Genomic DNA, 13,679 nt, shown 5'->3' with positions numbered 1-13,679 from the left:
AAAAAGAAAATGGACTTTTAATTTTTAATTTTAATTTTAACTTTTTTTCACAAAAAATATTTTTTTAGAGTGTATATTTTATTGGAAAGACAAAATTGTTATCTGCAACTTTGCCAAAGACGTCATAATCGGTATGACCGTGACCAAACAAACCGTTTTGGCCCTAAAAATATTTGTAATCATCAATACCTACCCCAAATAGCATTTTTCAAGAACTTCTCAAAAATAAGTCGTGTTCAAAAAAAAAATAGCACAAAACGGCATCTTTTGCTTATAGAAACATCTATGCAAAGTTTCAACCAAATCGAAAATGACAATTTAAACAAATTTTAAATCTGGAACATTTTTTTGGAACTGCTTTGTTAAATAGTAATACATAAATTCAATATGCTTGGCCTATTTCTACCCTGAGTTATTTATGAAATTCGGTATCAATTTATAAAATTCAAAAAGACTCTCACCTTAGAAACTAAACTCGCTCGATACGCTGCCAAAGCTTTTAAATACTCCTTTTTGGCTGCTTCAGTTTTCTTTTTGTAGACCTGAAATAAAAGAAAAAAAAATTGGTTTTCTAGTGCCGCATCCAAATATAAAAAAATCAACAGATTTACTAAATAACTAACGCTAACAGTTATTGAAAATCTAATCAAATATTCAATCACTATGGAAACCGATCATTGAAAGAGTTTGAAGACAAATGCATGGTCCAAAAGCAGTACGAGCATATCTTAACATATGCTCCACTAAAGGGCATATTGATTAGCATTCGGCAACATGTATACATCATTTTAGGCAGCGCAAAAAAGCAAACCAACGAGTCATTATTGTTCATGCTTCATCTTTGGATTCTCATCAATTATGGAATTTTCATTTAAAAAGTACACAAATTGCTTCTGTCGACATCCAAACAGTCATCACTGGTAGGGTAGCTAGAATTGATTACGGGTCCGTGATGACGAGTAGTACAAAGTTAACGAACCGTGGAGGGATGGTGAGATGGAGAAAATTGCAAGAACAACGTATTGTATGTAAATTCCCAACTAAAAGAGTAAACATGCGAAAGTGCTGTTTGTTGAAAGGAGTCGCATAATAACATGAATGTTGCACAGCTAAGTTACTTTTTATTTATTTCTATTACCATTACGTTATGTAAGGCTTCTGTCTTTTTAATTATCACAGAAAACAAAAAATCTTTTAAAAACAAGTCAGACCTTCTAGAGAAGATTCTCTAATCAAGCTGATTTTTAAACTAAGCTTATCTCAACGTTCGCAATATATTCAACCAAATTGATGTTTGTTGACGATAAATATTTTCTTAGAACGGAATTGATGTAACACGATTATAATAACGAAGGAGTGAAGTAATTCCAATAAAATGCTAAGAATAATGTCTTCGAATCATTTAGTAACGGTTGCATAATCCGATGGCTCATTTCATTCTTTTTCATGTAGTGAAGTTTATAAAAAGTCAAAGTTTCAGAGAATGAAGAGAAAATTTTTTTTTCCATTATTGTACATAACTGATTTTTTTAAATCAATAGTTTATTTGACACGTATAACTGATTAAGAATTGAAAATATGTCACAGAACACAGAAAATATATTCGGTTTCATTATAATTTTGTTTTGAAAATATGATCTGCATACATTATCACACAAAAAATACGATTTAATGTAACAGACTACATCTCACATAGTCACAACCCATTATCAAGAGAAATCATTTTCTGAAAAATAGTACCCTTGTCAGACATAAAATCTAACGATCACAAATTGGCAGATAAAATAAAATGATAGCATCGCGTCTCTATTTGCCAGTATCTCCTCAAGCAGAAAAACTAGTAGACAAAGAGATGAAGAAGCGAGAGGTACAGAATGATGAAACAGCAACATTCACACATACATAAGCAATGTATATCTGTTTTCAGGATCCTGGGATGAACAAACGAAAACTAAATGTACGAGTACTTAATCTGATTAAAATGTAAAACTTCTACTATAAAAGATCTTTCGAGAATAAAATCAGAGAGATAAAGTGCTATTTCAGAAAAATAGGTAAAGGAAACAAATAAGTACTGTTTAGCTGAAATAGAACACCAGCGTGTACTTGCTTTTATATGAAGTAAGTTGTAATGTTACATCCTAAAATAGAAATCAGCTTGTTCACAGGGTAAAGTTTCCCTGGAATGGGTGGGATACAAATTTCAATTATAAAAACCTCCCTATGTGAGAGAGCTTTTTGAGTTATTGCCTTCGAAATAGATTTCTGTCGCCGGTTTTATCCCTTTGCTCAGACCATTCTATATGAATGCTGTTAAAATGTATGCTTCAATTTGGTTAAACAACGTACAGACGATGTTCGTCGTCAGTGTAGCTTTCCAAACCAGAATCCTACCGATGGCAGACGACAACAGCAATGGTGGTTCTACTCTCGCACTACTAGGATAAGATCGCGAAAAATAAGCATGCGCTTACATAGAACGATTCCTCGTACGAATATGTGTTGCTACTCTTACTCATTTCCATTCTCTCGTGCTCACCGAAGAACATCATATTGTGACTATTGTGTACACATGACAGTTATACGGAAGAAACAGTCCATACACACAGTACCCATCTACCCAATCACCCACCCACCCACCAGGTCTTCTTTCGAGATTATGAGCCCTCTTTGGGAATGCACATGTAGTTGTACTCAACTGCCAGAGTAAGTGCAGCTGTAGTTGGTTTGGCAATCGTGCTTGTATACATGTGGTGTGTACGCCGATATGAGCAGAACACCAATGCATTTGCAAAAGAAAGGAAACAGTAGAAAAGTTTTTCAATTTAATTTTCGAGATTCAAAATCATTTCAATTCCTCCCCGCTCTTCTTTTAGCTCCAGGGCAAATGCCTCGCGCCTTATGCGTTTTCGCTGCTTTAACTATGCTCTTGTTTATAGAGCAAAGCACAAAACTTGCACTGGGGCTAGTAGTAGTGTACAGAGCTAAATTTTGACATTTGAAAATATAACTTGATCTTTACGGTTTTGCCATTTGAAAGAATAATCGAAATGAAGCAATGCTATAAATAATAATATATATAACAGTGTTTAACGATATGATAAACGGATCAGGGGTACCCTGTTACCGATTAGCCTGAAATTTTGGGATTTGATCCCTTTATATATTTAGTTGAACAAAAACATAAGGTTTTTAAGTTATTGCTAACTAACTTCTAATCAGTATATCATAATAAACGAGAATATTTTTTTCCAATTCTCATCAAACTAAATTTGATAAATGATTGTTTTAAATAATATTCGTTAAACGGATTAATATATTTTGCCTTTAAATCTAACGCTGAATTTTCAATATAACCCAAAAAACGGACCATAGTTCATTTTATAATTTCTAGTATATTTAAGCTATTCTCAGGACTGTGCATTGCGACTGTACCTTGATGCAGCAAAACTACACTGAAAATTGTCAATCTTATTTGGTCGTGAAGCAGAAACCATGATGCATGGTTCAGATCAATTATGTACAACTGACGACTTTATGATTCGTGGGTTGGCATAAAGTGAAGAGTTGGAAATATTTCGTGTACAAAATTGTATAACGATTTGGGAAAACATGAGGCAATTAATTATTTATTGCAATCATTTAAATTTCATATGCGCTCTATCATAAGGCCAGATTTTTTTACCGGGCTGATCTGCTTACCATAGAATGGCCTCGAAATTTAAGCTGAGATTTTTTTTAAGTTAAGTAAAGAGCAATAATTCTGCAGAAAATGAATATTCAATTAAAATTTAATTTCTTTGAACTAAGGTGATAACTCAATTGAATTTCAAAATCATTTTTAAAATTTTATACCGAATCCTTTGCGGCAATTTCTTCCTTGATGAACAACAGTACGGCCAGATCAATACAGATTTTAGTATTGATGGTCTAAAATTTTGTTTATAAATCAAATGCGTGTTCTTTGAACAATGTGTAGAATTTTGTTAATGAGAAATTATTTGCCCAAAATATCAACCTGTGTAAAATTTCAGCTTAATCAGACACGATTTAGAGGTGCCTCAAAGCGCTTGAAATTTCAGTGTTTTGACCCTCGAAAATTAACATTCCTAATAGAAAATTATGTTTCAGATGCGTGATGAAAATTAAAATGATTTACATGTAGTTTGGTGTATCATTTTAATGTGTCGATGGTTGTGGTATAAGGTGGCTCACTCACAGCTAACCAAACTGGTCTCGATTTAATTTTAGCCGACAACGGGGGATTTTCTGAGGAGAAAAATCTCTGGCATCACGTCTTCTATCGCAAGAGAAAATAAAGAGGGGGTGGTACCGGACGGGTCATCGAATCGATAGTCAAGATCCAGGGTAAAATAAATCCTCAAAGCGTTCGTGTTTGGAACAACAGGGTGGCCAGAAAAAAACGGTTTATTCGATGTATTTTTGAACCGATTGGTCGATTTTGGATGTTTTTGGAACAAATTGAAGGTAATTATTCCTAGGTTTTAGAAAAAATACTAAAGTGTACTTTTGAAGACAAAAATTATAATATTTTCGAATTACCACGTTCTTAAATTGAGATTACTTGAGAGTAAAATCGCGCGAACAGACCTATGGTTGAACATTGACCATTTTTGATTTGAATGAAACTTTGCACACGTACTTGGCTTAACGAACTAAGCATTTTTCACAGATGGAGTGATGTTTTAGACTCATGAGATATTTTCTAAAAGGGTGTATGCATTTTGGCGTAGGTTTTATTCAAAGCATTGTAGCTTAAAAACCGTTGGTTGTATACAGTGATGGCGAAAATAATAAATACACTTGCAATGTTGGATAATTTTCCATATTTGTGAACTGATTTTAGTTGTTGTATGCTGTTATATTACGCAGGGTGGCCACTCAAAGCCCGAAATTAAATTCCCGGTTTTCTCCCGGTTTTTCCCGGTTCGTTCAAAAATGTTTCCTGGTTAATTGTACTTCTGAATTCTGTAGTTTCCCACGCAGTTAAGGAATAAAAAAGAAAATAATAATATAATAAATAATAAATAATAATATTTAAATCAAGAGATATAGTCGCAAAAAATCGAAAAATGCGACGGATGTCACCTTCCCGAGAGGAGATGTCTACAAGTATCTTATAAACAACGCATATAATACTCATTACCGAGGGCTTCTAGGCCAAATTAAGTTTGAAGAAATCGTTTTTACCTCAACCAGATAAGATTCAATATATAAAAGAGTAATATATAAAAGAGTATTTTCATAACACTTAAAACACGTTACTTCAGCAGCTCACGCATCTCCTCATCAATATCAATTTCGTGTCCTCCTCAGGCAACCCGTACTGTATCGTACACCAAGCGCTGCGCTACAAGTCTGTCTTTTTCCAAATTCATGACTACGCACTCCTTGTTCACGGAGAAACCTCGCTCCAACGTGGCATTGCCATGCGATAGAATCAGAATCTTCTTGATAAACACAGTAAAGTTAGGAAGTTTCTTGCCTGAAGCAGCTATCAGATCTCTACAAAAAGTATCAAGGTAGGAAGTCAGCAATGTCTTCGTCGAATGCATACTCAATAGTTGTGATTATTCTTGGCGACATCTATCAGCTACAGTTCTCGCGAGATTATCGTTGTGAACCATTTGCTCTAGGCAAAATTCGAGCCATTTGAATGCTACTTCCGGGAAGCTTACCTTGGTCAAGTTAGCTTCCAAGAGGAAGATGAATAAAAACAAAAACTGTTTTATGTTCTCACCCCGGCTTGTAATGTTCAGTGAAATTCCCGATTTTTTCCCGGTTCTCTCGGTTTTCCCGGTTGGGTGGCCACCCTGTATTACGTAATAACGATCTTCAGACACTCTTTTTAAAAGAAGAACGAAGAAATAACTGGATTTTTTCTGTGTCGGGGATTCCGAAAGTTTTTTTTTTGCGTGAGTGTTTGTAAGGTGACGAAAAAAAATGAATACACTATTGAAATATACATACAAAACATTCCAAATAAGCTATATTTCTCTACATATCGTGAGCAAAGTGACCTTTAACGTTACAAAACTCACTTATGGTTTTTGCTGGAGACCCACGGACAAAAAAGAAAAACGTGTAGTTTCCTAAATATCAAAAATTTTCGAACTTGGGTTCAAAACAACTCGAAAACCGATGCATTCAGAATGTTATCTACCAAGAGCTTTTTGATTTTAAATTACTGTCTGAATCTTTTAGAAACATTAGAATGTTGATATTGGGAATTTTTTAAAACAAATAACTTTTTTTTGTAGCTGCGTAATAATTTCAGTTTCTTTAAAAATAAAAAACAAAAAAATGTTTAAAAAAACCTTCGCCAAAATACATACGCTCTTTTAGAAAATAACTCAAGGGTCTAAAAAATCTCTCAATCCGTGAAAAATGCTTAGTTTGTTAAGCCAAATACGCAAATCAAAAATGGTCTAATAAAATTTTGCGTATTTCAAAGACATTTCGCGCAATTTAACTCTTGAGATATAAAATATAACATGTTTCTGATATTTTCTTAACATGTATAGTCAAATGTAACTTTCGAAACGAAGACAAGAGATATTGTCCATGTTTGTCCTGAAAAGAACAACAAACAGATGAAAAAGACGTATTTTTCATTAAAAAAAAACTTTGATAACTTCAAATTGGATTGAGAAATTTGCCGTTTTAATCATTGCAGAAAACTATGTGAGTCATCCGAAGACAGTTTTGTTGCAAAAATTTAAATGAAAAAGTTAGAGCACATATACAATTTTTGAATATAAATTGGTTAGAGTTGGTCAAAATTAACGGGGCTACAGCAGGACATTTTTTTTCTATATGGGTCATTCCATATGAAGTGTACATGCCACTTGGACACGACCATCACAGATTTTGCTCAAAGTTGGGGGAATTATTCATCTACTGTCTCTTTGTAAAAATCCCAATTTTGGTATCGATTGGAATACCCCCCGCTCTCTAGGACCCCCCTCTTTATTGCAAAGTCACGCAATTTTTGTCAAAAATCTCTTTTTTCTTTTTCTTACAATTCATAGACGTAAAATGTCCAAAAATACTGATAGATGATTTTTGAAGAAAATAAACCAAGGAATCCAGAAAAAATATAAGCTTTGACCGGAAGTGTTGTCAGATAAATTATTTTTGTATTTGAGAACTAAATTTACATTTTTCGGCAAATGCAGCCATTTTTATTTTAAATTTGATAATTTCATCATGTTCCTTGGAAAATTTCACATAAGAAACAACTATCGTCTCGAGGTAATATGAGCCAATCTCGAGATATAACATTTTTACGAAAAAAGTTGTAAACTTCGTAATTATTTTGTTTTATAATTTATAGACGTAAGACCTGCGAAAAATAGTGATAGGTGAATTTAGAAGAAAAAAAAACCAAGGAATCCAGAAAAAATATTGTTTTTGACCAGAAGCGTTGCCAGATAGATTATTTTTATATTTTAAAATAAATTTGCATTTTTCGGCCAATGCAGCTAATTTTATTTTCAATTTGATAATTTCTTCGTATTTCTCGAAAAAATTCACGTAAGAAGCACTTACCACCCCGTCGTAATATGAGTCAATTTTGAGATATAACATTTTTACGAAAAATTAATTACGAAATTCAGAACTATTTTCGTAAAAATGAGCAATTGATGAGTAGTGGAATGCCCATGGCGAAATCCAAACTGTTCATCTGCAAAAATTGAATTTTCGTTGATGTGTGACATCATTCTGTTAAGAATAATTCTCTCAAACAGTTTACTTATTGAAGAAAGCAAACTGATTGGTCGATAACTTGAAACTTCAGCTGGATTCATATCGGGTTTTAAAATTGGAGTTATTTTTGCATTTTTCCATAATTTGAGAAAATATGCAATTTTGAAGCAGCAATTGAAAAGTTTTACTAAAAATTCCATTGTGCTCTCAGGGAGATGCTTGATTAATATGTTGAAGATTCCATCGTCACCTTTCATATTTTTGAAATTTTCAAAGTAATTCTGATCTCATCAACGGTTTGATCGTTGGTGAGACCTTTCAAGACAACCTTGAACGGCTTGGCGTTCCTGGTGTGATAGGTAAAACAAATTGTACATCTTGTCAGATAAATACTGAACAAGACGATCACGACCCTTTATTGAGTCGGCTAATAAGCGGCATTCACCTCTATGACCAATTTGATAGGTAACTTTAACGTCAGAAACAAACGTTGAAAGTTCCTTTTTGAAAATATTAAATTCAGAAGAAATAGTTACTACAATAGGTGGAACTTTCTCCTTTTTTTAAGAATTTTCATTTTTTATAGTATCATTACTAATAACTTCCATTTCACCGGCTTCTTGCTTAGGCAAAATATCAAACATGTTATCACTGCAGACACTCAAATTGTCTGAGAGAGAATGCTCTCTCTTTCTCCTCGTAGTGATGCGCGGTTTCTTTTTTCGCCCTGTCATTTCAGGTGATACGAAAAAAGTTAAAACAAAAGTTAAATTCAAAAGTAGGTAGTCTTGAGAAAGACTGATGGGAAATAACTTTCAGGTAGTCTTTAAAAGACACACTGACAAAACACAAACTTTGAAGCTATAGGCAGTCAAACACCAGTCCACAAGCAACCGAAAACACGTCAGTTCAAGACGCACTGCACTGTTCGGATTTTTCCCCCACACGTTATTCAGCGGTATGCGGTAAGATTAGAAAATTTATTCGAGATAAACCAAATACAGGTGATATTGAAATTTTGCAACAAGATCAATATTTTATAATTTCCGAGGTAAAACTTTGCTTTGTATAGATGTTGACTTTGATTGCTGTTGTCGATGTCGTAGTCGTTATATGATCTATATGTAGGCTGGTATACATGAACTAAAATTAATGTTTTGTTGGGCAACCAAAGACCTACAAATTTTGCAATATATTGGCATTGACATGAACTGTAAAATAATTTTTGAAAATTATGCAGTCATTTCATGTGTTGCATTTTATGTATTTGAAATTGATACATCGAACATGGTTAGATTGGATTTATCGTATGGGTGAATACAGTCTTGAGCACAATGTATACAATTGCGATTTCGGTGTAACAAATCCAACTTCGCCACATAAGACACCAGTTTCGCTGCTCGTCTCTACTGTAGATGGTAGGTGTTGTGGGAGGAAATGTGCTCTATAGTACATCGGTAAATTGGAGAACTGCGGAGTGAGAGTCGTAAGCAGCATTCCTTTTCCGCGAACGAGAGTCTATCACACTTAGCGTCTATTGCACGTATCTATACGTAAACCAAATCAGCTATCATATAATATGTAGAATTGCAGTTCCCAGAAAGAGAGGGAGAGAGAGAGCTTTTGCTGACAAGTAATATAAACACTAACTGCTGGTAAAATAGAGTTTGAGTGATTGAAATAAGGTCAAACTCTCCCGGGCGAGACGATTTCTGTTTGCGAACTCAGTAACAATCATTTCGTTCTGTTGATTTCGATTTATGTATTATAATTAACTAAGGACGTTAAATAGAAGCGTGCATTGTGCAGACAGATTTTGCTGTAAATTGGCATCACGTCTAGAATGCTCATGCATGTTCAAAATGGGATGCTTGTGTGACGACGAATGATATTTGCAACTAAAATATCACGAACAACTCTCCTAACAATATCGCAGCAATGGAAAATAATTATTATAAACCTGGATTTATAACTATAACATACAAGATTCTTATATCTTATAATTAAAATCAATAACAGCCCGCTGTGGCAACAATACGTTAATGAATAATAAAAACATTTACGAAATTGTTTTGGAATCTTACATACAAATTGGGTTGCAAGAGAAATGAAACATTATCCGAACACATCTCGTAATATACAATACACTACAGTCGCAAATTTCGGGTATATGGAAATAACAGGTGACTTCACGGCTCTGCAATATTATTCAACGTTCTCTTTGTAATGTTGACTAGTTACTAGCATTAGAGTAATTACTCATGCAATAAATCCAATCCTACCAGTAATAGGCATGCCAACGGTATTGAATCATAAAAAAATGACACTGCTCATAAATTTCATCTGCTATACTATTTGTTTCCGAACATTTTGAAATCTAGCTTCAGGTTTTGTATAATGCTGATACACATTTTTAAATTTCAGATCTTATTATTTTTTACCGGTTGAAAAAAAAAACTAGTGCTTTCATATTCTGTAACACCACATGGAATGACATAGCACACGAACGACATTTTCGCACCACGACGAAGTATGATTGTGGATGTATAACGTTGTATATATATATATATATATATATATATATATATATATATATATATATATATATATATATATATATATATATATATATATATATATATATATATATATATATATATATATATATATATATATATATATATATATATATATATATTATATATATATATATATATATATATATATATATATATATATATATATATATATATATATATATATATATATATATATATATATATATATATATATATATATATATATATATATATATATATATATATATATACAACGTTATACATCCATTCTGTGCCGAACACGCATCAGTACTGGACGTGTTTGGTGATCGGTCCGATAGAGTATAAAACAAAAGACGTGTGAACAAGTGTTGGCATTGTTTGCCTGGTCGAGTGAAATAAATCCGGGTTCAAGGTCGTTCCTTTGTGCAACTGTTTCGCATCGTGACTGCCAGCTGGTGCGTAAGCCGATTTGGCTGCTGGCTGGATTGTGCTACAGCAGTGGACGAGACACAAACGAGGAAAAAGAAGAAGCCATCAGTGTCAGCGAGTCGTATCGCTGTGTGGAGTGATCTCACACCTGGCTCGCTGCTGGTGGCTGTTTGGTGCTGCTGTATTGGTGCTGCTGGCTGTAACGGCTGCTACTTCGAACGATCGGACAACCAACCTTACTGGAAGGGAGAAATAAAAAGGTACGTGTTCTTGTCAGCGCTAGTGCGCTAGACTTAAGATGGATGTAGATCCCTCGCCTCCCGCGCCACCATCCCCGAACCCCTCTGACCCTGACCCTTCTGTTACCCCCTCCCCTGTTCATTCTTCAGTCCCCCCTCGCCCCAGGCTTTACCCAGACGGAGCCCAGGGCAGCTATACTGTTTATTTTCGGCCAAAGGCAGGACCGAAATCGAAAAAGTTGAACCTCTTGCAGATTTCTAAAGACCTGACGAAGGAGTACAAGGGCGTGACCGAAATTTCCAAGGTCCGGCCTAACAAGCTCCGTGTCGTGGTCGGTAACCTGAAAGAGGCCAACGATATAGCTTGCTCTGAGCTCTTCACACGCGAGTATCGCGTTTACATACCCGCACGAGACGTGGAGATCGACGGTGTCATAACCGATTCGAGTCTGTCCGTCGAGTGTATACTGCAAAGTGCCAAAGGGTGCTTTAAGAACAAAACGTGTCCCGAAGTAAAGGTGCTCGACTGCAAGCAATTGCGGTCAGCATCGATCATCGGTGGCAAAACAGTATACACTCCGTCAGACTCGTTTCGAGTTACGTTCGCCGGGTCTGCACTACCAAGCCACGTCTCGATCCACCGGGTTCGTCTCCCTGTGAGGCTCTACGTGCCCCGCGTCATGAACTGCCTGAATTGCAAGCAGTTAGGCCATACAGCCGCCTACTGCTGCAATAAGGCACGTTGTGGCAAGTGTGGGGAGTCTCATGCGGAAGATTCTTGCAGTGTTAACGCTGAAAAGTGTATTCACTGCGGAGAAAATCTGCATGAGCTCTCGACATGTGCGGTGTACATGCAGCGCAGGGATAAAATAAAACGGTCTCTCAAAGAGCGTTCAAAGCGTTCCTACGCTGACATGCTGAAGAAGACCGTTACCACTTCTCCCGTTAGTTCGAACCCCTTCGATCTGTTGCCCTCTGAGGAAACCGATTCTGACGATTCACCAGCGGGAGCATCTTACGCCAATCCTGGGGAGTCTAGAAAGAGGAAAAGTGTTTCCTCTCCTAAACTTCCCAGAAAAGGTCCTAAGATTTCTCAAAGTGAAATGAAGGTTACAAACAAACCAAACAGTGCTGCGGAAAAACCGAAGCAAACTCCTCCTGGGCTGGCAAATTTAAAGTCCCAGAAGGAGTTCCCAGCACTGCCAGGAACATCTAAAACCCCAGTTGCTCCTTTTACACTCCCAGTTGATGAAACAAACTCTGGATTAGTGAAATTTTCTGACATTGTGGACTGGATTTTTGAAACTTTCAATGTACCCGATCCAATTAAAATTTTTCTTACAGCATTCCTCCCAACAGTTAGATCATTTTTGAAGCAGTTGACTGCCCAATGGCCTCTCCTTGCAGCGATTGTATCCTTCGATGCCTAATTCAACTGCGTATATGAAGGATTCTATCTCTGTCTTACAGTGGAATTGTAGAAGTATTTTACCAAAAATTGATTCGTTTAAAGTTTTGATAAATAAAAACAAATGCGATGCATTTTCCCTTTGTGAAACTTGGCTTACTTCAAATATTGATCTCAACTTCCATGATTTTAATATTATTCGCCTTGATCGAGACACCCCATATGGAGGAGTACTTTTAGGGATTAAAAAGTGCTATTCTTTCTATCGTATTAACCTCCCCTCGATTCCAGGCATCGAAGTTGTCGCATGTCAAATGACAATACAAGGTAAAGAGCTTTGTATTGCCTCAATATATATTCCCCCCAGAGCACAGGTTGGGCAACGGCTGCTCTTTGATTTAATAGAACTTCTTCCCTCGCCACGTTTGATTTTGGGAGACTTCAACTCTCATGGCGTGGCTTGGGGTTCCCCATACAATGATAACCGCTCCTCTTTAATCTATAACCTTTGCGATGACTTCGACATGACTATTTTAAACAACGGTGAAATGACACGTATCCCGAAACCTCCAGCGCGCCCAAGCGCTTTGGATCTATCCTTATGTTCGACGTCGCTACGGTTGGATTGCACATGGAAGGTAATCCTCGATCCTCACGGTAGCGACCATCTGCCTATTCTTATTTCAATTACTAACGGGTCAACTCGCATGCGACCAATTGACATTCCGTATGACCTCACACGAAATGTCGATTGGAAGTTATACGAGGAAATGATTTCAAAAGCGGTCGAGTCGATTCAACATCATTCACCACTTGAAGAATACAACCTCCTCGCGGGCTTGATTCTCGACGCCGCGTTGCAAGCCCAAACGAAGAAATATCCCGGCGTAACGATCAAAGAACGGCCTCCCACTCCGTGGTGGGACCAAGAGTGCTCCGATGTCTACACGCAAAGATCCGACGCGTTTAAAGCCTACCAGACGGGAGGTATACCTGGCGACTATTTACGGTATTCGGAGCTTGATACCAAGCTTAAAAGCTTGGCTAAAGCAAAGAAACGTGGATATTGGCGTCGGTTCGTGAACGAGACGTCGAGGGAGACATCGATGAGCACTCTTTGGAACACAGCCCGAAGAATGCGGAATCGCGTAACGGTCAACGAAAGCGAGGAGTCTTCAAGTAGGTGGATATTTGATTTTGCCAGGAAAGTATGTCCGGACTCTGTTCCTGAGCAAAATATTGTTCGCGATGCGTCTCCGGGCCACGACGCGATAGAATCACCTTTTACGATGGCAGAACTTTCAGTTGCCC

General features: G+C 36.3%; 1 protein-coding gene across 5 annotated transcripts in view; it reads right to left on the bottom strand.

Moving 5' to 3' along the window:
* LOC129719196 (TOX high mobility group box family member 3-like) overlaps positions 1-13,679 on the bottom strand; it is a 295,603-nt gene that overhangs the window by 39,208 nt on the left and 242,716 nt on the right. For all 5 annotated transcript variants that reach the window (XM_055670706.1, XM_055670704.1, XM_055670705.1 and 2 more), the window contains one exon: positions 462-542. In XM_055670706.1, coding sequence (XP_055526681.1) covers positions 462-542 — 81 coding nt within the window. The remainder of the gene's footprint in view (positions 1-461; positions 543-13,679) is intronic.

This window comes from Wyeomyia smithii, chromosome 1 (genome assembly GCF_029784165.1).
Source record: "Wyeomyia smithii strain HCP4-BCI-WySm-NY-G18 chromosome 1, ASM2978416v1, whole genome shotgun sequence".
In the NCBI taxonomy this organism is placed as follows: domain Eukaryota; kingdom Metazoa; phylum Arthropoda; class Insecta; order Diptera; family Culicidae; genus Wyeomyia; species Wyeomyia smithii.
The sequence above is the reverse complement of the archived record's forward strand: the minus strand, read 5'-3'. Positions and strand labels throughout refer to the sequence as shown.